Genomic DNA, 23,329 nt, shown 5'->3' with positions numbered 1-23,329 from the left:
GTGCTCATGCAAGTCAAGTGAGGCAAGTTGTTTGATTATACCCATCACCACCCAGCAAGGCTTAATTTTTGGACAGGGTCAGAATATATGGAGCCTGGTACACTCTTTCCACAGGTCCAGCATTCACTCAGGACTTGGGGGGTAGGCATGGTGGAGGGCACTAAGGACCCTATACCATCTCATTAGGATCGTGTAACTCGGCAACTGTGTGCTAGTAGCAATGGATGATTTTTGGGGCAAAGTGAAAAATATGTTCCCATTGCTTCAGTGTAAATAGTATTCCCAGGACAGAAGGAAAGGTGGAGCATAGTCAGACACCAGACTAATTAGGGAGGCATAAATGAGGGAAAGGCAGTGGTGAATTGGATCACCTCTATGACATATGCTACCATTGCAAATGCTTAATTGCCCATTAGGTAGCTAAATTGATGCTCCAATCCTGTGACAAGAACCTTCCCGCAGACTGTTTACAGGTTCTGCTAGGTGCTTGCATTAAAAAAAGGGCCTGTAGTATAATGTAAAGACACTGCTTTAAATAAAATAAAATAAAAAACCCTTGTTCTCCACAAATGTTGCATCTCTAATACTTCCAACTTTTCCAATGAAATTTCAGGACTGAGAGGTTTGTTCCACCCCAGCTATGTATTCCCCCACTTGAACATTCATCTTTTTTTTTTTTTTGCTGTTGCCCAAGTGGGCTACTTTAATGGTCCAGCATCAAAAAGGTAAATAGTGGTTAAGTACCCCTTTTTGGTGAACTATTGTCTTTGCTATGCATTGTATCAATGACAAAACTCTCCAGTGCACTGGGTCATGTCCCACTGAGTGTAATAACCCTGTTCAATAATTTTTTTATTGAAAAAGTTTCCAGTTCTTCAATCAAATTGTCTATAAAGCTGTTCATGTTGGTAGATTATTACATTGTGGTTTATCCTAAGGTTAGGAATAAGAAATAAGGAGCCTTCAGTGGGAAAATGGCAAAACATTTGCCTGATAAAAGCTATGATTAAAAATAGAAGCAGTTTAGTAAAACAGCTTCTTTTACATTAGATCAATTGAAAGCTTATTTCTCCACATCTCAATATCAGTGTTGGGTTGCTTGTTTTAGTGAGAGTCTTACTAAAGCCATGAAGACCTGTAAGAGGACTGTAAAGCCATAAGAATTTGATGTTGCAGCTTATAGCATGTACAAATGGATTTAATAAATGACTCCCACATAGAGTTTCCATTGTAACTGTTGAATGGGATGTTTTTAAGGGTTCTATTTAACTTGTAATACTGTTGTTGGTTCAAAGCTACAGCTATTTGGACCTCCCCCATCCAACCAAAATGGTCTTAGTTGCTACAGATGATCAGTCATGCATGGAAAGACATTGAGGAGTTGTCATATATACCTTCAATGTCAATATGGCTAGTCAAGGCCCTGGCTACACATACATAATCCAAAGCACAAGGCACTATGAGGGGGATTTACTAAAGCTGGTTCACTCAGAATCTGATGGACCTGTGCATGATAAGCTTTGGCAATAAAACCTAATGGAACAAGCTGATTATTTACTAAAGCTGGAGAGTGCAAAATCAGGTTCACCTCTGCATAAAAAAAAAACAAAGTCCTATATGTTTATCCATTGGGAAGAGAAGACTCTTAATTGTGGTATTTTCAGCACTGTATGTCCAAGGGACAGGGCACTACCTCAATCCCATAGAAACCACAGTTCACAGGGATGGGGGTACAATCTATCCAACAGACTATTCAGAAAAAGGTGGAGTCTTTAAAGATACTGATGCTACTTTTTTTTTTTTTTTTAAAAATAGGTACCTATCTAGTAAAATCAATGGTAAAAGCGAGCGCTATCCAAAGAGCTGCTATGCACTCAAGGTAACCAACACAAACTTTAACCACTTGCCCTCCTGAGGATTTACCCCCCTTAATGACCAGGCCTCTTTTTGCTACTCGGCGCTGCACTAATTCAACTGATAATTGCGCGGTCATGCAATGCTGCACCCAAACACAATTTACATCCTTTTCACACAAATAGAGCTTTCTTTCGGTGTAATTTGATCACCTGTGCGCTTTTTATTTTTCACGCTATAAACAAAAAAAGGCCAAAAATTTTGAAGAACAACAATATTGTTTACCGTCAGCTATAAAAAATATATAGTAAACTTAAAGTTGGTCATAAATTTAGGCCAAAATGTATTCTGCTACATGTTTTTGGTAAACAAAATCCCAATGAGTGTATATTGATTGCTTTGTGTGGAAGTTATAGCGTCTACAAAGTATGGTATAGATACTGCAATTTACGCCATTTTTCTGCTATACAGCGCTGCGCTAGTTTAATGGACAATTGCGCGGTCATGCAATATGGTACATAAATTAAATTTACATCCTTTTTTCCCCCCCAATTTATTTCGGTGGTACTTGAGCGCCTGTGCGGTTTTTATTTTTTGCGCTATAAAAAAAAAAGGCGACAATTTTGAGGAAAAAAAAAACCAATATTTTGGATAGGAGTGAGGGTAGTGTTTTACTAGGGGGCGGGGGTGTGTACTAGATGGGATCAGCTCATCCTCGAGCTGACAGGGAAGTGACAGACAGCACGGCTACTGCAGCTGTGCTGTCTGTCACTGTTTGCCGCCGATCGCCGGGACATAGCCGCTAAGGACCGGCTGTGACCCGACGACTCACATCTGCGGCGGTGATCGGCAGGACAGATAGGGCAGCGGCGCGCCTCGCACGCGCCCCCTATTTGTTTACAAGACACACGTTTTAAAGCATGGTTTTGCCTGCGAGTGCTGCCCTGCCGCCGTATATCTACAGTGGCTGGGCGGCATGTAGTTAAATAAAAGAAAGTGCAGTGATGCACGATCCGCTCTATTCTGTTATTTAAAAAAAAGGTACCTATCTAAGTGTGAGGGATTGTAAATTACTATGCAAATCATAGGTTTCTTATACATGTCACAGTGCAGCATAAAAAAACAAAAAACAAAACAACTTACAGAATAATCAGAAAAGACAGCTAAACATCCAAAAAGGCAATTTTATGTTAAGCAAAATGGACACCATTAGAGTACGATGAACATTTGGAGTAAAAGCCATCCCTCGGAGGGAAGTAGGGGTCCCTCCCGGTATAAATTGTCCTTGGAGGAGGTGGATGAGCTCTTGGGGGCAATTTATGAGACCCTGGACATAAAGGAGGAGGTTAAGACCCCATCTCTCCATGACCAGATGTATCAAGGGTTGGAGGAGCATAGTTACAGAATCTTCCCGGTACATGACGTCTTAATCGAGACTATTAAGAAGGAATGGCAGGACCCAGAGAGAAAACCGTTCTTTTCTAAATCGTTAAAAAGACGGTTTCCATTTAGTGAGGATTCCGCTGCAGTGTGGAACAAGAACCCCAAACTAGACGCAGCTTTCTCCCAAACGACTAGGAGGACTGACCTGGCGTTTGAGGACATGGGGGTCCTACCGGATTTGCTGGATAGGAGAGCGGAATCCCTTCTTAGAAAAGCCTGGGACTCTACCTTGTATAATCTGAAACCAGCCATGGCCTCGACAGTGGTAGCCAGAAACTTGGGAGTACTGGCTTACTCAGTTGAAGGCTCATATAGTGGCGGACTCCCCCAAAGAGAAGATCCTGGCCTCTTTTGAGACCCTTCTGCAGGGGATAGGTTATATTGCGGATGCATCTGCTGAGTCGGTGAGGTTGGGAGCTAGGTCTGCGGCTCTCACCAATTCAGCTAGGAGGGCACTATGGTTAAAGACATGGCAAGGGGACATCACTTCCAAAGTCAGACTGTGCGGTATCCCTCTCACAGGAGATTGTCTCTTCGGCCCAGGGTTGGAGGAATCGCTGGACCGAACGGTAGACAAGAAAAAAATCTTTTCCCCTCAAAAGGAAGTTACCGGAGGGAGGGACGAGTAGGGCCCGTCCATTAAGGAGACTGAGCCTTAGATCGGTGGGACAGGGTAGGCCTACAGGACAGAGAGGTCGGGGCAGGGGAGGAGCGATTTTTCGCCCTCCTGAGCAGCCCCGGAAGACACACTGACTCGGTGCCTCCTGTGGGAGGAAGATTGGCGGCCTTCCTCCCGCAGTGGGAAGCGGTGGTCACCAGCCCCTTCATTCTGGATATTGTCAGAAGGGGTTATCGCGTGGAGTTCGTGAAAACACCGTCCGAAAGATATTTGGTGACGTCGCGTCCGAGAAACCCGACAATGGCCGCTGCCCTGATCACTGCTTTAGAGGATCTAGAGGACCGAAGGGTTGTGGTCAGGGTCCCAGAAGGGGAACAAAGGAAGGGGGTGTACTCCCATGTATTTCTGGTTCAAAAGCCGTCGGGAGCTTTCCGGCTGATTTTGAACCTAAAACCCATCAACAGATCTGTACGTTACCGGAGGTTCCGCATGGAGTCTATATTTACAGTCAGGTCCCTGATCCCGCCGGGGTCCTTCATGGCGTCCATAGACCTGCAGGATGCATACCTGCACGTGCCCATTGCGGAAACTTCTCAGCGATTTCTCAGGTTGGCAGTGCAGGGAGAGGGAGGAGTGAGACACTGGCAGTTCAGGGCTCTTCCATTCGGCCTGTCCTCCTCTCCGCAAATTTTTACCAAGGTTCTGACGGAGGTGCTGGTTCCTATTCGTTTGATGGGAATTTCAGTGATAGCCTATCTGGACGACTTGCTGCTCTTCACAGATTCAGAGGCTCACCTTCTGAGGAATCTAGGTATAGTGCGGGGCCATCCGGAACACCTGGGGTGGATGGTGAATCTGGAGAAGTCTTGTCTGGTGCCTTCTCAGAAGATGGTTTACCTGGGTTACTCTCTGGACTCAGTGAGGCAGAGGGTCAGCCTGACCCCAGAGAAGGTGTCCAAGCTAGAAGCTGGGATCAGACTGGTTCAGGGAAATGGGCCAATAACGATAAGTCAGGTCATGTCAGTACTGGGTCTGACTGCTTCCATCCCGGCAGTGCAATGGGCGGGTCTGCATATGCGTCCCCTCCAGTGTTGGATCCTGGGAGTTTGGGACGGGAGTTCTCACTCCTTAGAGGACCGAGTACTGGTTCCCCCCAGTGTAAAAAGGTCGCTGTGGTGGTGGAGAAGGGCGTCCAGTATAACCCAGGGGTTATTATGGTGCTTCCCAGTGTCCAGGGAGGTAACGACAGATGCCAGCTCCAGGGGTTGGGGCGCCCACCTGGGAGGATTGGTGGCTCAAGGGGAATGGTCCTGGGAACAGAGGAACAGGTCCTCAAACTGGAGGGAGCTGAGGGCAGTGGCAGAGGCTCTTCAAGCCTTCCAGGTGAGAATCAGGGGCCACCATGTGCGAGTCCTATCGGACAATGCCACGACAGTGGCGTACGTAAACAGGCAAGGGGGAACGAGGAGCAGGGCCCTTGGAGCCTTGGCAGCAACGCTCTTGTCCTGGGCAGAGGTGACCTTGGCATCCCTGTCTGCAGTGCATTTAAGGGGAGAGCTAAACAGGAAGGCGGATTTTCTGAGCAGAACACGACTCAGGGAATCGGAATGGGCCCTGAACCCCGAGGTGTTTCAGAATATTGTGTTGAGGTGGGGGTCCCCGGACGTGGACCTTTTTGCCTCGGGAGGGAACAACAAGGTCCCGGCTTTCTTTTCCCTGTCTCGCGGAGACGGATCAAGGGCGGTGGACGCGCCGAGTCAAAAGTGGGACTACCGGCCGTGTTATGCCTTCCCCCCGGTTCCTTTGCTTCCCCTAGTTTTGAGGAAATTCAGAACAGAGAGGACCTCATCGATTCTGATAGCGCCCTTCTGGCCACGGAGGCTTGGTTCGCCACACTGCAGAGTTTAACCTCCCATCCGCCCTGGGAACTGCCACCAAGGGAGGATTTGTTATCACAGGGACCGGTCCTTTGCCCCAACGTGAGGAAGTTGAGGTTAACCGTTTGGTTTCTGAGCGGCAGCTCCTCTTAGGGAAAGGTTTTTCACCCAGGTTGGTGGCCACGTTACTGGCCAGTAGAAAAGAGGAGACCCAGGCCATTTACGGTAGGGTCTGGGGTCGCTTTACTGCTTGGTGTGGGCAGATGTCGCTGACAACCCACAGCTTAGTGTCTGTGTTGGAATTTCTACAGGCGGGGGCTGACATGGGGTTATCGGTTAGCATGCTCAAGGGACAGATCTCTGCTCTCAGCGTGTTCCTGGAGACACCTCTGGCCAGGGAGGCGCTGGTGGCTAGATTTTTTTAAGGCTCTAGTGAGACGGAGGCCTCCAAGGGCCATTCCGTTCCCGATGTGGGATTTGGCCAGGGTTCTTGGTGCGTTGACGAGGACGCCATTCGAGCCCCTGGAGTCCTGCTCGATTGACGAACTCACCATCAAGACTGCCTTCTTGGTAGCGGTCACCACGGCAAGGAGGGTGTGTGAGTTGGAAGCGTTGTCCATCAGGTCGCCCTATCTCCGTGTTTTTCCAGACAGGGTAGTTTTTCGAACGGACCCATCCTTCATCCCAAAGGTGGCACAAAGATTCCAGAGGGAACAGGACATAGTCCTTCCCTCATTTTTTCCTGACCCGGTTGGGGATGATCAGAAAAAGTTTCATTTACTGGATGTCAGAAGGTGCGTACTCCAGTATCTAGAAAGGACTAGGGAGTTTAGAAGCACCAAATCCTTTTTTGTTTTTTTCAAGGGAACTAGGAAAGGGAAAAAGGCCTCCAGAGGGACGCTGGCAGGTTGGTTGAAGTTGGCAATTTCTGGAGCATAGCAGGCGGAAGGCCTGGAGGTTCCGGACGGTATTAGGGCGCACTCCACACGGGCAGTGGCGGCTACTCAGGCTGAGTTTGCAGGGGCATCTCCGGGGCAGATCTGCAGGGCGGCAACATGGTCCAGTTATGACACATTTGCCAATCACTACAGGTTGGACCTGGTCTCGGTGCAGGAGCAGGCCTTTGGTCGTAAGGTCTTGCAAGCAGTTAGCCCGCCCGAGGGGTGAGTACTCGCTTATCCTCTCAAGGTGCTGGCCTGAAAGACGTAAGGGGAAAAATCAAGTTACTTACGGTAACGTCTTTTCCGGGAGTCTTTCAGGCCAGCACCGGTTTCCCACCCAGTATTGATATGATTTATGTGAGCATGATTTGTGGTGATTACGTTGTCTCACGTTGTGTCTCCCCCAGGTGACCGGAGGATGTTTGGTGAACTGAGGTCGGAGGGGACTGGAGGTCTTTTTATTTTAGGGTGGAGGTGTTTCCTCAGATGGGGAGGAGCCGAGGTCTCTCAAGGTGCTGGCCTGAAAGACTCCCGGAAAAGACGTTACCATAAGTAACTTGATTTTTTTTTTTTTTTTAACAACCCCCTTCCAAACTCTGAGAACAACTTGAACAGGCCTAATCCCGACCAAACCCATAGCACAGACCATGTGGTCTTTGTAGAATGGTCATAAAGAGCAAGGGACGGGGTCAAAATGAGTTAGAACTACACTTATCACTAAAGAACTTGAATGACGTTACAGAAATAGGTGGCATTTGAAAACCTCAGGCTGATGAGATTCCACTCACACAATGGTAATGTATAAACCTCACTGCCTCTATACAGTTTCTCCTGAAAGCACCTCTGAGACAGGGTTTCTAGCCAGTGGAAGACCCTTTTCTCACCCGCACAATGGACTCACAGACCAGCTGAAAATAACACGGGTTGCTGCTGATAGAGGGCTTTTCTGACTTAAAGAAAGTCAGAGCCAAGTTTAATGATTTCTGCAGCAAAGTCCAGGTAGATAGGGTTTGGCCCCTGGAATTGTAGCAGTGTGCTCTGGCCTTTTGAGGATGGTGCCTATGTGTCTCTGTAGTTGAGAGATTTAAGGACCCTAGTCCTGGCAGCAGAATCTAGTGGTAGAGGCCTGGTAGGAAACCTGTGTGCTCAATTGACCCCAAAGCTAGCAAAGAAAGAGCTATGATCAAATGGTGAGATTAAACCATTTTTAAAGACAAAAGCACAGAGGTACTATAATTCTATCATTGGTGTGGTTAGGTCCAGAGTTGAGGATAATAGTACAATCTTGAGCTCCATATCTGCAAATCCATTTAGGAACTTGATGACCAAGTTGCTAACCCTCTTTTTCCACTTCTGTGCTGCATTCTCTCATGCTTAGCCTATCTTTCCCGATTGTAATCTACAGTTGCAAGTGTGAATGCAGCTTTAGACATTTTTAGAAGAGTATTACAGGCGTATTCAAGCTTCAGGCTTTGTTTCAACCAATGGAAAGCACTAGGGGGAAGAAAATCAATTCATATAGGCTAAAACATGCTCAAGTCAAGCATTTTTAGCCATTCCCATTGAAATCTATGGGGCCCAAAATGCTCAAATCTGCCTGAAAAGTAGCTCATGTACTTTATTGGACACGGCAGGCGGTCAGCTATAAAATGAACAGACTGCTCCAGTGTTAAGCAAAAGCTCATTGTATTCAATAGCCCTTGTTTAGCATTTGTGAATTACAAAAAAAACTCAGGTGTGAATGGGGCCCATGTCATTGTTATTCATCTCCTGTAAAGTTGATGATTGTCATGTTTTTAAGATTTTAAGCATTTCCAAGATGGATGGCTGAACTAAAGTATCTGAGGTTATGCAAACAGTACGAGAGGCAACCACAGCTTGTGATGGGGGGGGGGGGGGGGGGGGGGTTGGGCAGAAGAGAAGATACCCTCCAGTTTGCAGGTACCCATTAATCCTATGCTGTAGGAAGTAAGAGATCTAGAGTCCCTGGGCCACTGCAGCATTGCCATCTTTCAAGCTGCTGGTTCCCTGTGCTTTAGCTGGATATAGATGGGCCACATCTCTTACTGACTTTTAGATAAGAAACATCCTTCGCCTAAGGTCAAACTGTCGCTGAGCACCTCCGTCCATTGACCAAGACACCACAGACACTTAAAACAAAATGATGCCATACCAGGTCCTTTTTGAGGCCTGCAGATTGCACACCAAATCCTGTACACTGAAAGTGAATGGGGGAGATGTAGATGTTTCAAACAGGTCAATGGCAGTGGGCAGATGTATGGTAGGGCTTTCAGGTGCTGATTGGCAATGATTCAGCTCAGGATGGAAGTGCCTTAGCTACAAAAGGGCGCTGCTTACTCAATCACTGTCCAGCCATACCCCCTCATAATTGAGTTAATTCTGTGCAAAATTATGATAATTACTTTCTATATATTGAATGTTTATAGGTTTATGGACAGCTTCACAAACGTCATAAGTCACAGATCAAACCTAAAATATCCCATGCTAACTGGCTAAGGAAAGGACAGTGCATGGATTAACATGCTATAAGCACTGTATTTCTTGCTTAAAAAGCTGGAATGTCAATGTTTGCTCTGTCAACAGAACATTTTCGTAGCACTTGGCCAGTGCTTTGCAGCATCTAGTTGTCTCATTCTTTTACCAACTAAATGCTGCAAAGCACTGGCCAACTAGATGCTGCAAAGCACTGGCCAACTCACTCTGATATGCCAAGTACAGCAGCTCCACCATAACAGCCCTTAGAAGATAAATGATACAGTGCAAGGAATCCATGTTGTACAAAACATCACTAATGCTGGATTGTCAAAGTGATAGTCAGTGGTTTGTGTATCAATGTGCTATATATTCCCTACAGCTGACTGCAGCGGTATCTACTGTACCTAAAGTACAAGATGTTGTATTTTCATACACCACAATACAAGTCTCATCCACCTTTACAGTTTCCACAGAACACAAGAAGAAAGTACTTGGATTTTTTGTTTTTATTCTCAAACTTTTAAATGGAATGGTAATTCTTACAGCATGCCACTGGTAAAAGTTGTGACAAAAGCTTTTCCATAAAGGTTACACTTTTTCCTTGTTTCCTGTATCTTACATAGAGAAGGTCATGTGTTATTCAAGATTTAATTATTTTATACTTACGTGTGCAACAATCCACTCTTTCGCCAAACACTCTCCCACCAAAAGTATTGACAAATATAAAGGCCGAGGGTTATCCAATGTATACAACAAAAGCTACAGATACACAGGTAAGGAACCCAGTCTGCTAAATATATAGCAATATATGTGTGCAAGAGCCAGTCGGTTAAAACCTGGGAAACATATGCCTTGTCTCATATGAAAAAGGATGACTTATGAAAAGGCCTCATGTATATAAATTCAGAAAGGAAAAATCTTGCAGATAATGACCAAATTCTCCTGGTAATAGACAAGTTGCCCAAACAACTGCAGCTCCCAAAAAGCAGACTGCTTTTATCCCATACTTCAGAATTCAACCAAAATTAATTTTCAAGTATTTGTTGCAAGAATCTTTAGTACAGAGAAAATTTGACTGTCAAGCTGTTCTCGTCAGAGCTTCAAGGGGTTACTCTGCTAAACAGAGCTGCGTGGTTACTTAGCCCATTAAAGCAATGTTTGCATTAGGGATTAGTTCACCTTTTTCTAAAAAGGTAATGAATGTCTGCAGATAAAAACAGAATGTAAAAAACGGAATTTGTAACAGTATCTGTCAGAAATCATCCATTGCTTTCACTTGGTGGTCGATTCCTTTTATGGAATCATTTAATTAATACAATTAAGTTATTCATTGACAGAGAAGAGGTGTGAGCTAAATCCAGTCTCATTTCATTTGGGATTTATGGTTTTTGTGGAGGGCTTCCTCTATTGTGACTAAAAACAAACTGCAGCTTTGACCAAAGTTAAATGTCCTTGTTATAGGTGTTAACCATTTACATACCTCCAGGAGCCTGGCCAACACACCCAGAGATGGCATCATTTCATCTTACTTTGTTTCTAGGACATTGCTAAGACACGCCCCAGCGGATTCAAACACTCTTTGCATGCTTTTCCCTGTCACAGTAGCTCACAGTTTAGCAATACTGCAAAAGAGATTGTGGACCACACATGTGAAGGGGTTTGATTGCAACCATTACTGCTCACCCCACCATCACAAGCTTGAGCAAAGTTTTAGCAACAAGGCAGGAAGGGATGATGTAATTTTTAGCCTGAGGAAAGGACAGCCACTATTTGTTAAATCACTCCATTTCAAAAGATTAAAGTTTCCTGGATTTTGGAACTCAACTTGACTACTAAAACATTTTTAACAAGAGAGTCTCAGGATCCATAGGGCAAGATAAATGAAGTAACCCAGATCTCAAACCAAAGCCATGTGTGATGGGAGGGGTAACTATTAACTCTTTTCATTGCAGATACCCAATGTCTCCAATGTTGCTTGAAAAATCTTCTGCATTCAACACTTCCAAAAAGTGTCACATCCTGGTCTATGCTCACTGTGGTTCGTTCTGCTGACCCCCATATCATTACTATGCCTTTAAGTGATGAAAAAGGGGAAAGAACCACAGCATGCAGTGATGACCAGGCATCAGACACACTGAAGTATTTCAGCCTGTGTGTCTGCCTCCTAAGAATAATTGGTGACTTTGGTTTTCAATTTCAAAAACCAAAGCCATGCTTGTAAAGAAAAAGGGTTGTTAATGCCAATGACATGTTCTCTGTCCTGACGACTATAGAAAGAACAGTTGTCTGCTGTGGGCAAAGCAAGCAACTCCCTTTCAGACAACAGCTATACATGAGGCCTCTAGTGTGCATAGAAAGCTCCATTTAACCCCTAAAACCCTGATGTTACTTTATACCTGGCTTGACCAACGTGCTGCCCTTCAGTTATTCCTCTTGCAGAAACTGCAATCTCCAAATGGCTTGCCAGCAAAAAGAAAGGCTACAAGCAGTCCAAGCCTGATCTTCCAAGGCTGGCGTTGATTGTTAAATGCCTAACCTAGAACCATAACACATGGCTTAACAGTAATTAAAAAAAATAAAAATGGAGCCATATTCTTATGGCTGGCTAAGGGCCTAAAACTAAAAGGTGAAAGTTTACAAGGTGACTTTAGTTAAGGGTATGTGCACAGGGACATCTTCAGTCTCATCCGCGTTTAATCCAACTGCAGACCTACTTGCCGTCTCATCCACACAAGTGTTAGCATTGCATTTTTCTGGTGTATTTTTGTGTTTCAAAAAAAAAAAAAAACAACACAAGATGGTAGTTCCAGATTCTGATTTTTGTCTCTGTATCATGTAGTCATTAGGAGGCTGATAGAAAACAGGTTCCATTTTCATTCCATTGTCAATTCGTTTCTTCCCGTTTAGTGCAATAAGCGCTGAAAAAGCAGCTAGCAAATGGTCTGAAAACAAAAATAAGACTTAATAAAACTGCAAATATTGCATAAAAAGTAGGATTAAAACAGATTAAAGACTGAGGGGAAGAAAAAGAGGATAAAGCCACAGAGAAATATCCTGCATTTAGCAGTCTTTTCTTCAGTGGCTTTTGAACATCCGAGTGCACATAACCTGTTACATTACTGGTTGGAGCAACATTGCTAATGTAACCAGCAATGGCCCTCACACAGCATGGCTGCACACAGTCCTGGGATGAGCAGGTAAGCTCAAGATCCCTGTAATAGTTTTACAGGTCAAATAAAAACATTTAATTTACCAGTTCCTCAGAAGAAAAATACTCTGAATGTTAGAAATAGCAGCTGGCAGTGCATAAAATCTGTTTGATTTTGTTTTCCAGCTGAAGAACGATGCACCAGTATATAACAGAGGATTCAAGTCTTCTCAAAATCCATGGCATCTTTAAGACTGCATAATTCCCTTGACACAATCTCTCCCGTTCCTGGCTGTCTAAGATTCCACCTAGATGTAAATCCGTCTTGCAAAATCTTATAGATGGTACCGTCTCAGCTACTGCTGAATATCAGCAAAGAAAAAAAAAAAAAAAAAAAAAAAAAAAAGAAAACACGGAGGAAACTTGAGCAGCTGCAGCAGCAGTTATTTGAGAGAATGCATGAAATTGTCCAGGCTAAATTCAGAGTCGTACTGTTCCTGGTTCCACAGTTCTCCGAGGTTGTCAAGGATTGATTTCATCGAAGTTTTTCCACTGGCTTCAGATGTCTCCATCTTCTCATTCTTTCCATCCTGGGAAAACATTAAAAGATCTGGTTACATCACAATGGATATTCCACAAGCAGACAGCTTTGTGTGGCACTCCCAGCCTTTCCAACTTTGGACCATTTCCAACTTAAAGCAAACCTGTCATTGGAGCTATAGGAGGGTTGCCACTGTTCACCTGTTTTTAAAGATGCATACCTTATCTGCTTTAACATTCTCCTTATTGTTTACGGGTAAAGCAGTAATGGTTATCCTTGCTTGATTACCCAGCGAGACACCAGATCCAGGGCAAGCAAATTTAAGACAACAGTTAGTAACTCACAAAGACAGACCTTTGTCATCTTTATCCATCTCTGACTCATTATGCACCTATACTACCGGCACCAGTGTATACATCCTATATTGGATGTTAGTCACTGCACCGCCTCCAGTGGCTGACCGGCATTACAAGCCTCCGTTCCGCGAGTCAGACGTGACGTCATACGGGACCCGAAAGCGAAAGTCATGACGCTTCTACATAAGTTTCACCAGAGTGACATCTTCAGGAAGGCTGTATACACTGGTGGCCTGTAATACAGGCACCCTGTAATGTGAGTGCATTTTTCTACTTTATGTGCAATACCTTCAATAAACACTATACTGCATAATGAAGCAGGGAACTTCCATTAAAAGCATCTGAGTATACCATATTAAGCTGATCATTTGAAGCAGCACATGGAATCCACTCCTTGGCCTAAAGCACCCTTTGGTGACCTACCTGTAAAAGGGATCAAAACCCTCTGGTGAGTGCATTTTTTTTTTTGGACAAGTGGTGAAGAGTTGGGGAGATTGGTTTGATCCCACATCCACTGAAGACCTTACATCGTTGTTTGGTTTTGGGTTATAGACTCTGGCAGACTTCTACTTATTTCTCTTTCTTTTGTTTTCTACTCTGCACAAATTTGTAATTCTGTATTAGGAATTTAGCAAGCGCCTATCTTTATTTGAAAGACTAGTGATAGACTAAAGGGGCAGCTGCAAATTTGGAGTCTGCATTTATTCTGTTCTGACTTGGATATCTGTTTGTTTGCATTGGATAGGTGTCGCAGTATTCGTAACAACTTTTAGCTTTTCAGAGTTTGTAAAAGACTCCCCAAAACCATATATTTTCTGAAAGCACATAACCAGTAGAATAAAAAAAAAAAAAAAAAAAAAAAAGGTGCTACTGATCTTTTTTTAGGCCCACAATAGTTCCTAAAATCTTGTGAATATAGCAATTTGATAAACATTTGCAGGTTTGTTGGTTTTTGTTCTTTGTTTTTTTTTTTTCCCCCCCCCACAAAAACACAAAACCCCCAAAAACGTAAAATTCCTACTAAGGTCTCATTCAATGGGTGTGCTAAAGCATACGCCCACAGGGCAGTGTTTACCTGCACAGGGATGCACAGGTGTCCCATGCATCCCTGTTCAGGCAATCCTATTTAGGTCAGTTGGGACACAGGGGCTGCAAGGGCAAATCTGACATCATGTGGGTATAGGTGCATGAGCCCCAAACACAGACAGTGAGTACAGGCACATGGATGTCTAGCTGTGTCCATCCAGTTGCTGTGCCCCAATTGATATGGATGGGAATTGCCTGCAAGGGGGTTCAGGGAACACCCATGCATCCCTGAGTAGCTAAAAACAGACCCACAGTAGTATGCCCCTCCTGAACAAGGCCTTAGGCTTTAAGAACTGTGGTTGGGAGGAGGGGAGGCAAAAATGCACAGCTGACCTGTGTTGCTGCCACCCACCAACCACCTCCTCTTAAGCTGCAACAGACAGTAGACAGGGGTGTTTGCTACAGGCACAAAGCACCGCAGCCTCAGCATGGAAAGTTCACCTGACTTGTAGCAATGCTACATGTCAGCTGCGGGGTGTCTGTGGTACATCTTCACTGTGTGCAATGCATGAGGTTGTAGCGCATTTGTCTGCAAAAAAATGAGTTAAAAACAGGTGGTGAGGAGGTAAGGGAGATTTAGATGCATGCCTAAATCTACCCTTAGGTGCAATTCCTACACCTGCAACCAGCCTGCAGGCTAGTGTGAGCTAGAGCTGTTCCTGCACCCACCTGCAACCAAATAGCGCTGCTCTTGCGAGACACGCAGGGCTGCCATACATTCTGAATGAAACCCCCACGAATCTCAGCCCACAGTGGTATCACGCATGCACAAACCGCATGGTCAAAAGACCATGTGGTTTCCCTACAGATGAGTTTTGAAAAATGTGCATGCACCTTTTGTTTGAAACGCAGATACGGCGGCCCATTCACTTGAATAGGCTGCCGTGCCCACTCAAAACGCGGGCCTTACATTTTTTTTTATTTTAATTACAATTTAATTTATTTTTGTCAACCAAATAAAATTAATATATTTTTTCTTTCCCTTTGTTTTGGAGAGACATTAGGGGTCTAAACAAACCTCTAACATCTCACCGTAGATGAATGGATAAGAGTCTGTATAGACTTCTATTCATTCATAAAACAGAACATATATATGCTGGCCAAACACAAATTTTAAAGTTAGAAAATTGTTCACTTCAAGAAGGTTTTTGCTTTTCTAATCTTTGTGGTAGAAAACGAATGTCGATTTGACCCCACTAGTGACGGAAAGATTCAAAAGGAGCAGAATAGAAAACGTTTCTCGAATAGTATTTGTAGGTTTTCGTTCAGAGATTAAATTCATTTTAAAGTTGAATGTTAAAAGCAAGTGACATTTTTGACAGACATTCATTGAATGTACAAAATTTTTTTAATGAATATTCTCGGCCAAAAATCAATACGTGTATTGCCAGCATAAGACATTTAATAGCAGCAGCATGCTTTATCACCTGTCATGGATCAAAAAACCCCAAAAATTAACCCTTTAGAATACAAAAACAGTATAAATTAACCCCTTATAGTAGTGATTATCTGCTATGAAACAGTGAAAGTAATATATAACTTCTATATCTATACATAACATACCCTCAGGTAGGATATACAGGGTATTTTAAGTGGGAGTCAGACATGAGGCTATATGAAGGTGGAGGGGGGATATAAATCTTTCATAAATATAATAAATTTAAATCTAATGCACAATATTAGAAAAACAAACTAGAGGAAATATGCATTACAATTACATATAAAGTTAATCAGCCTCCAGCTTCTCTAGGCTCAGATGCTGATCTTCCCTGCACTGAGCCCTTAAAGTGATTGTGAACGTTGGATTTTGTTTTAAAAACTACAAACTTGTTATACTTACCTGCTCTATACAAAAAACTGTATAAAAATTGTTTTGTACAGAGCAGCCGATTTTTATTCTGGGGTCCCCCACTAGTGCTTCTGGCTGCTCCTGCCTTTAGAGTGCCCCTATAGCAAGCCCCACGGTATACAGCGAAGGAAATAAGCATTTGATCCCCTGCTGATTTTGAATGTTTGCCCACTCACAAAGAACTGATCAGTCTAAAAATCAAATGGTAGGTGTATTGTAACAGACAGAATAGCAACAAAAAATTCAAAAGAAATGAAAATCAGTGCATAATTTGTTAGAAATGCATGTTTATGAGGGAAATAAGTATTTGATCCCCTTCACAAAACATGACTTTGTGATTGCCAACAAGGGATTTGCCACAAAGTACTGAGGTCAGACATTTCCTGTAGTTGGCCGCCAGGTTTGCACACATCTCAGGAGGGATTTTGGTCCACTCCTCTTGGTAGATCCTCTCCAAGTTATTAAGGTTTGGTGGTGGACATTTGGCAGCTCGAACTTTTAGCTCCCTCCACAGATTTTCAATTGGATTAAGGTCTGGAGACTGGCTAGGCCACTCTAGGACCTTAATGTGCCTCTTCTTCAGCCACTCCTTTGTTGTCTTGGCCATGTGTTTTGGGTCATTGTCATGCTGGAACACCCATCCACGACTTATTTTCAATGCCCTGGCTGAGGGAAGAAGGCTCTCACCCAAGATTTGACAGTACATTGCCCCGTCCATCGTCCCTTTGATGCGGTGCAGTTGTCCTGTCCCCTTAGCAGAAAAACACCCCCAAAGTAGAATGTTTCCATCACCATGTTTGACAATTGGGATGGTGTTCTTGGGGTCATAGGCAGCATTCCTGCTCCTCCAAACACAGTGAGTTAAGTTGATGCTAAAGAGCTCGATTTTGGTCTCATCTGACCACAACACTTTCAACTAGTCCTCCTCTGCATCATTCAGCACATGTCCAGGCCCGTCTGAAGTTTGCCACTGAACATCTTTCTTGAGCAGAGGGACCTTGCGGGCGCTGCAGGATTTCAGTCCTTGTCAGCGTAGCGTGTTACCAATTGTTTTCTTGGGGATTGTGATCTCCAGGCAGCTGGGACCATTGACAAGATCCTCACGTGTAGTTGTGGGATAATTCCTCACTGTTCTCACCTCGTGGAGTGTCAATGATCATGAGATCTTGCATGGTGCACCAGACCTAGGGAGACTGACAGTTTTGTGTTTCTTCCATTTGTGAATGATTGCACCAACTGTTGTCACCTTCTCACCAAGCTGCTTGGCGATAGTTTGTAGACCTGCACAAGGCCGGACTGGGCTACCAATCTTGTCCCCGACATCCTTGGACAGCTCTTTAGTCTTTGCCATGGTGGAGAGTTTGGAATCTGATTGTTTGATTGCTCCTGTGGACAGGTGTCTTTTATACAGGTAACAAAATGAGATTAGCAGCACTCCCTTTAAGAGACTGCTACTAATCTCAGCTTGTTACCTGTATGAAAGACACCTGGTAGCCAGAAATCCTGCTGAATGATAGGGGATCAAATACTTATTTCCCTCATGAACATGAAAATCAGTGCATAATTTGTTAGACATGCATTTCTTTTTAATTTTTTGTTGCCATTCTGTCTCTGCCCACTCACAAAGAAATGACCAGTCTAAAAATCAAATGGTAGGTGTATTGTAACACAAAAACATTGAAAATCAGCAGCGGATCAAACACTTATTTCCTTCACTGTAGTATAGAGTGCCCCAAAAGCAAGGTAAAAAAAAAAAACAAATAAAAAAAAAAACCAAAAAAAGCCACACTGCCTTTTAGAATCACTTTAAACCACTTCCTTCTCCTGCCCAGCAATACAGGTCCCAGAAGACACTGCTCTTCTCACAATCAAGTTCAGGCACTTACTGACATATGGATGGTGTACTGCGCTGCACTGTATTTTATGATATGTAAACAAATAATGCATTCTGTATGCAGGTCAATTAATTGGCTGACCAAATAATCGATGGAAATAGTTGACTTTGCATGCCATTATTAAGCTATCAACCATTATTAAGCAATGACAAAAAAACATTGGGGAACTAGAGAAAGTACAGAGAAGGGCAACCAAATTGATACGAGGCATGGAAGAGATCAGCTATGAGGAAAGATTAGAGGAACTGAATTTGTCTCAAGAAGGAGATTAAGGGGGGATATGATCAACATATATAAATACATCTGTGGTTCATATAGTGAACTCTGTGATTACTTCTACACAGGAGGACAAGGGGGCACTCTTTACGTCTGGAGGAAAATAAATTTAATCTCCAAACACGGAAAGGTTTCTTCACAGTAAGAGCTGTGAAAATGTGGAATAGACTCCCTCAAGAGTTGGTTCTGGCCAGCTCAATGGATTGTTTTAAAAAAGGCCTGGATTCTCTTAGATACACAGAAGATAACTGGCTATAACATTTATAGGTAAAGTTGATCCAAGGAATATCCAATTGCCTCTCGGGGGATCAGGAAGGAATTTTTTTCCCTGCAGGAGCAAGTTGGATCATGCTTTGCTGGGTTTTTTGCCTTCCTCTGGATCAACTACGGGTGTAGGATTATAACTTTTTTTTTTGTAATGGTTGGCTGAAAAAAAGAGACAGAAGTCCATCCAGTTCAGACTAATAATATATGTTGACAAGGGGCGCAAGGGGCGGAGTGACCCATCAGAGTTGCCATCTTCATTAAGTTCAGGGACAGTTGTAAAAATCACAAATTTCACAGAAATCACAATTTTTTACCATCGGTTCCTGAATGTTCCAGGGACATCCAGTGTCTGTAAAAATCTGAGGCTACAGTTGTTTTACTCCTCCACTGCCCCCTCAGCCAATGGGAAAACTGTACCTGCCTCCTTCCCCAGCGCACCTTATTTGACTTTATTACAGGAGATGACGGGAGAGGGAGGAGTAAACACAGCCTGCAGTGAACGACGGGCTTCAGCCTGCTAGAATGTAAGTTGTAGTGTCGATGGCTTACCTATACATATACCCACTTTGCTCAGCACAGCCAAACCCCCAGTGGGACTTTAAAATGTCTTTCAATATATGTATGATTCTATTCCTGCATTAAAGAGACTTATCAACTTTATTACATACACATTTCCATTGTAATATTAAATACATTGTTTCTAAAAAGAATAGTGCTCTGACAGTGTTCTTACAAGAGAACTCTTAATACAAGAATATGAAACTACACAGAAAAGAACGAAAATACCCCGATGGCTTACTTTGGTGGGCAGGAAGTGGGGGAAGAGACTGCAGCAAGGCTCCTGTTTCTGAGGCTGTTAGTGCAGTTCTTCCCACACAGAAAATCGATCTGCTTCTGGGGGAAGGACCTGTTCTGAACTTCCCCAATCTCTTCTACAATACCTGCTCACCAATACACAGGCACAGCCTCCTCCTCTCATGCAATACCACCACCTGTGTCTTTGAGCCGCTGGGGCAACAAGTCCCAGCATGCCAGGAGCTGAGGGCAGCAGCATGTATTATATCAAGCTGATTTTTAGATGAAATGTGCTGGTGTGTGTTTGTGTGTATATATACTGTATATGCAGTGTGCGCGCACTTTTTTTATTACACATACTGTATTGTGTTTGGCAGTGGGCACACATGGATCATACAGTATGTAATCAACAGAAGTCGATCTACCGATTGGCTTTTTTCTAACGACCAACAAAAGTCACTCGATTAGTTGCCAACTGTCCAGTCATGTCCATAGACAGGAGAAATATGCCCATAAAACACTTGGTGCTATTCTGAGCCAGCTGTATGGTGAACTGCTGATCTTGGCCACAGATCTGGCAGCAGGACAGGTCTGTGTGTTCACCTGTGCAATAACAGCATGGCACCCATCAAACATCGCTTTTATTCACATATCCCACTGCCTTATCCGAGGCTGAGCATGGCAGTTCACCATTCAGCTGGCTCCACAGCCGCCCACACACAGTTCAGAGCCAGCAAAGCCTGTTACCACCAACCACCTGCTACACCAAGGACCAAGGTGAAAAGGCATGTGTAAGGGGGCTGTGATGCAAGGGGGGGCAGGCTCTGGGGGCTGTGCTGCAAAGTGGCATGGGCTCTGGAGCTGTGCTGCATAGGGAGAATTCTGAGGACTCTGATGTGAGCATGGCACTCATCCTGACTGCTGCACTCTATATGTTGTTCTGTTACTTACTCCTGACCTTTTTTTTTTTTATGCACAAAAACACAAACATACTATGGAAACGATTATAAAAACAAAAATGATCCTTTGAGATTTATTTGCATCTGTGAGACTGTCAGGTGTGATAGCGTGATTAGTATTTTGTGGATAAAAAGGACTGTGGTATATAGGTTCAGTGTATACAGCAAAAAGATTCTGTTCAGTCCTCTGAGACTCTCCCACTGACCATGCCCATTGCTTGCCACGGAGCTCTATGCGCACCTCAGGCACCATCTCCATTGGTAGGGGCCCTAGAGCATTGCTTTTCCCAGGGGTCCATGATGCTGTTAAGATGGCACTGCCCATGAGCGGCTCCTGGTCCCTTTATTGGGTTGCCAAACTTAAGTCTCCTGCCACTCTGCATGTCGCCAAGCTTGGTGCCCCTCCATGCAGGCCTGCTGCATGAACGTTGCTTCATAAAGATGAATGCTGCATGGCGGCCATCTTTAAAACTGGGGGCCCCATGAGTTGTCAGTCTGCCCGTTAACAAAATTTATTATGAAAATAGCTGATTAGTTGTTTCAGCCCTAGTCTTAAGTCACATTTAAATCACAACCTTTACAAGCTGCACTATTTAAAGAATCAGCTGTGTACCACCCATCTACAGTAATTCATTGCATTAGTTATACCATCTATGAAAGAGGCATCAGGGTTGCCAGGTAGACAAGCAAGCAGCTGTGCCCAGCAGTACTGCAGGCACATACAAGTTTTTTTCATTCTCGTCACTGATGCAGCTACAAATAATTTGTGACAGAGGTAAGCACTTTCCTTTGGAGACAGCCAGACACCCACATAACAGAAACGACACAGGTGCAACAAGGCATCTGCCCAGCAGAAAATATAGATATGTGCTTGCACATAAACAGTAAAGCCATGCTTACTGGTACTGCCAGTAACAAGTTTGGTTCAAGAACTTTCACATACGCCAAAATATCAGAGGGGAATGAGCTGAGGAAGGACGACATGTATTAGATTGCACCTATTTTGTACATGTCTACAGTGCCTGTTGCCATCAGAGTTAATTATATTTTTTAAAAACTAAACTTTACAAGGTTTTAAAAATGCAGAAAAGATAAATCAAATCTATAAAAAAACTTAGAAGTCATTTTGTGTTATATTATAAGAAATTACATCAGCTTATTTTAGCCACTCTGCTTAAGGACAGGACTAACCCAAAGTTAGACAACATTGACCTTACCTTATCCAGAGTGAATAGGTCAAGCAGCTGGTCAGTGCCCATACTCTGCAAGCTGGAGTTTTCCTGACTTATCACAGTGTTGGCAATGCTCATCTTGAACTTCTGCAGACCCATAATCTTCTCCTCCAGAGTTCCTCTTGTAATCAGCCGATATACATTAACTACTCGTTTCTGAAACGAACATTTAAAGTGGTTGTAAACCTTTGTAGAGGAATAGGATTTGTTCATATTTCATGTCAGTGTGTACTAGTCTCAACCCAGAGCACAAAGTGTCATTTCCCTCTGCCGCCTTGCTCCTCTGCCATTTCCCTCTGCCGCCTTGCTCCTCTGCCATTTCCCTCTGCCGCCTTGCTCCTCTGCCATTTCCCTCTGCCGCCTTGCTCCTCTGCCATTTCCCTCTGCCGCCTTGCTCCTCTGCCATTTCCCTCTGCCGCCTTGCTCCTCTGCCATTTCCCTCTGCCGCCTTGCTCCTCTGCCATTTCCCTCTGCCGCCTTGCTCCTCTGCCATTTCCCTCTGCCGCCTTGCTCCTCTGCCATTTCCCTCTGCCGCCTTGCTCCTCTGCCATTTCCCTCTGCCGCCTTGCTCCTCTGCCATTTCCCTCTGCCGCCTTGCTCCTCTGCTAACTGCAGGAGTCGCTTCTGACAAGCTTTCCTGAGACCAAGTGATAAAACGTTGACACAGGTTTAGCACACAGCCTGTGACTGACTGCCTTAGCCCTGTTGTGCTGTGTGAAGGGAGGGTGTATCCTTTCCATTCAATTAGCTCTCACTAAGGTCTGCAAAGTAACTTGAGCTCCCTACCCCCTGATTTCTCAAAGCTCATACAAGTTGTATACATCCTGGACTTTGAATGGCTGTGGAGAGAAGCGGTAGGTAGAACTTATGTAGGGGGAATGTATTATCTCTATATCACCTGAGGCTATTAACTTCCCTGGGTATATGTCAAGGTTTACCATCAATACAAGGACTGGGGGAAAGAAATCTAGATTCAGAGCTCATGAAAATTCTGTCTCAGGACTATAGCTTGCACCATCATAAAGCAGAAATTCTTCTTTACCAGATAGTAATGTTTAAATTAAATGCCGACCTGAAAAATCACTGGACATCACAGACTGCAGCACTGCAGGATGTGTAAATACCTAGCATGACCTACAGTGGATACATCTTTGGAGTCCTCTCCAAATATGGACTAAAAGCTGATGGAAACTGACCCCTCCTGGATGGCAGGGTCTTATCAATCCAAACCGCAAAAGGAATACCTGAACGTGACCTAAATCTTCCACCACCCAAACATGCATGTGGCCTTTAAAGCATATGTCCAGCCAAGACTTGGAAAAGATTAGAACATGGTTAGGTTTTCACGGCTATCAGGGGTTCCGTTTATAGAAATTTACCCGCACTTTCCATCTCCAGAACAAGGTTTTACCAGACAGAAGGGAAGCTCAGCAACAGCAAGAAATAAAACCTGTTTCTTTATTAGAGTAGCATAAGGTAGAACCTCTCTCAGAATTGCATTTGTCTATACTTTCCAAGGATTGTTCCCTTGCTTCCCATTTGGTTTAACAGTAGTTGGCAGGACAGAAATTGAGGGAAAAATCTATTTAAATGGAGCCTCAGATAGCAGTAAAAACCCAACAGAGGTTCTAATTCCTCATCCTTTTCTAGCCAAAATGGATTAACATGCACCTTAATGTTTTCTAACTAAATCAG

At 43.9% G+C, this 23,329-nt stretch overlaps 1 protein-coding gene and 1 pseudogene across 2 annotated transcripts in view; one reads left to right on the top strand and one right to left on the bottom strand.

Moving 5' to 3' along the window:
* Positions 1 to 4,405: 4,405 nt before the first annotated feature.
* On the top strand, positions 4,406 to 5,946 carry LOC149451713 (uncharacterized; annotated as a pseudogene).
* A 3,775-nt stretch (positions 5,947 to 9,721) lies between these two features.
* Positions 9,722 to 23,329, bottom strand: part of BTAF1 (B-TFIID TATA-box binding protein associated factor 1) — a 113,750-nt gene continuing 100,142 nt past the window's right edge. For both annotated transcript variants that reach the window (XM_089690290.1, XM_089690291.1), the window contains exons 37-38: positions 21,620 to 21,790; positions 9,722 to 12,968 (exon numbers count right to left, since the gene is read on the bottom strand). In XM_089690290.1, the coding sequence (XP_089546416.1) occupies positions 12,822 to 12,968; positions 21,620 to 21,790 (318 nt within the window). In that variant the 3' untranslated portion in view covers positions 9,722 to 12,821. The remainder of the gene's footprint in view (positions 12,969 to 21,619; positions 21,791 to 23,329) is intronic.

Source organism: Staurois parvus, unplaced genomic scaffold, assembly GCF_062004578.1.
Source record: "Staurois parvus isolate SC_StPar_1 unplaced genomic scaffold, SC_StPar_1.0 ptg000525l, whole genome shotgun sequence".
NCBI classification, from domain to species: domain Eukaryota; kingdom Metazoa; phylum Chordata; class Amphibia; order Anura; family Ranidae; genus Staurois; species Staurois parvus.
Note: the sequence above shows the minus strand (reverse complement) of the source record. Positions and strands in the feature narration are given on the sequence as shown.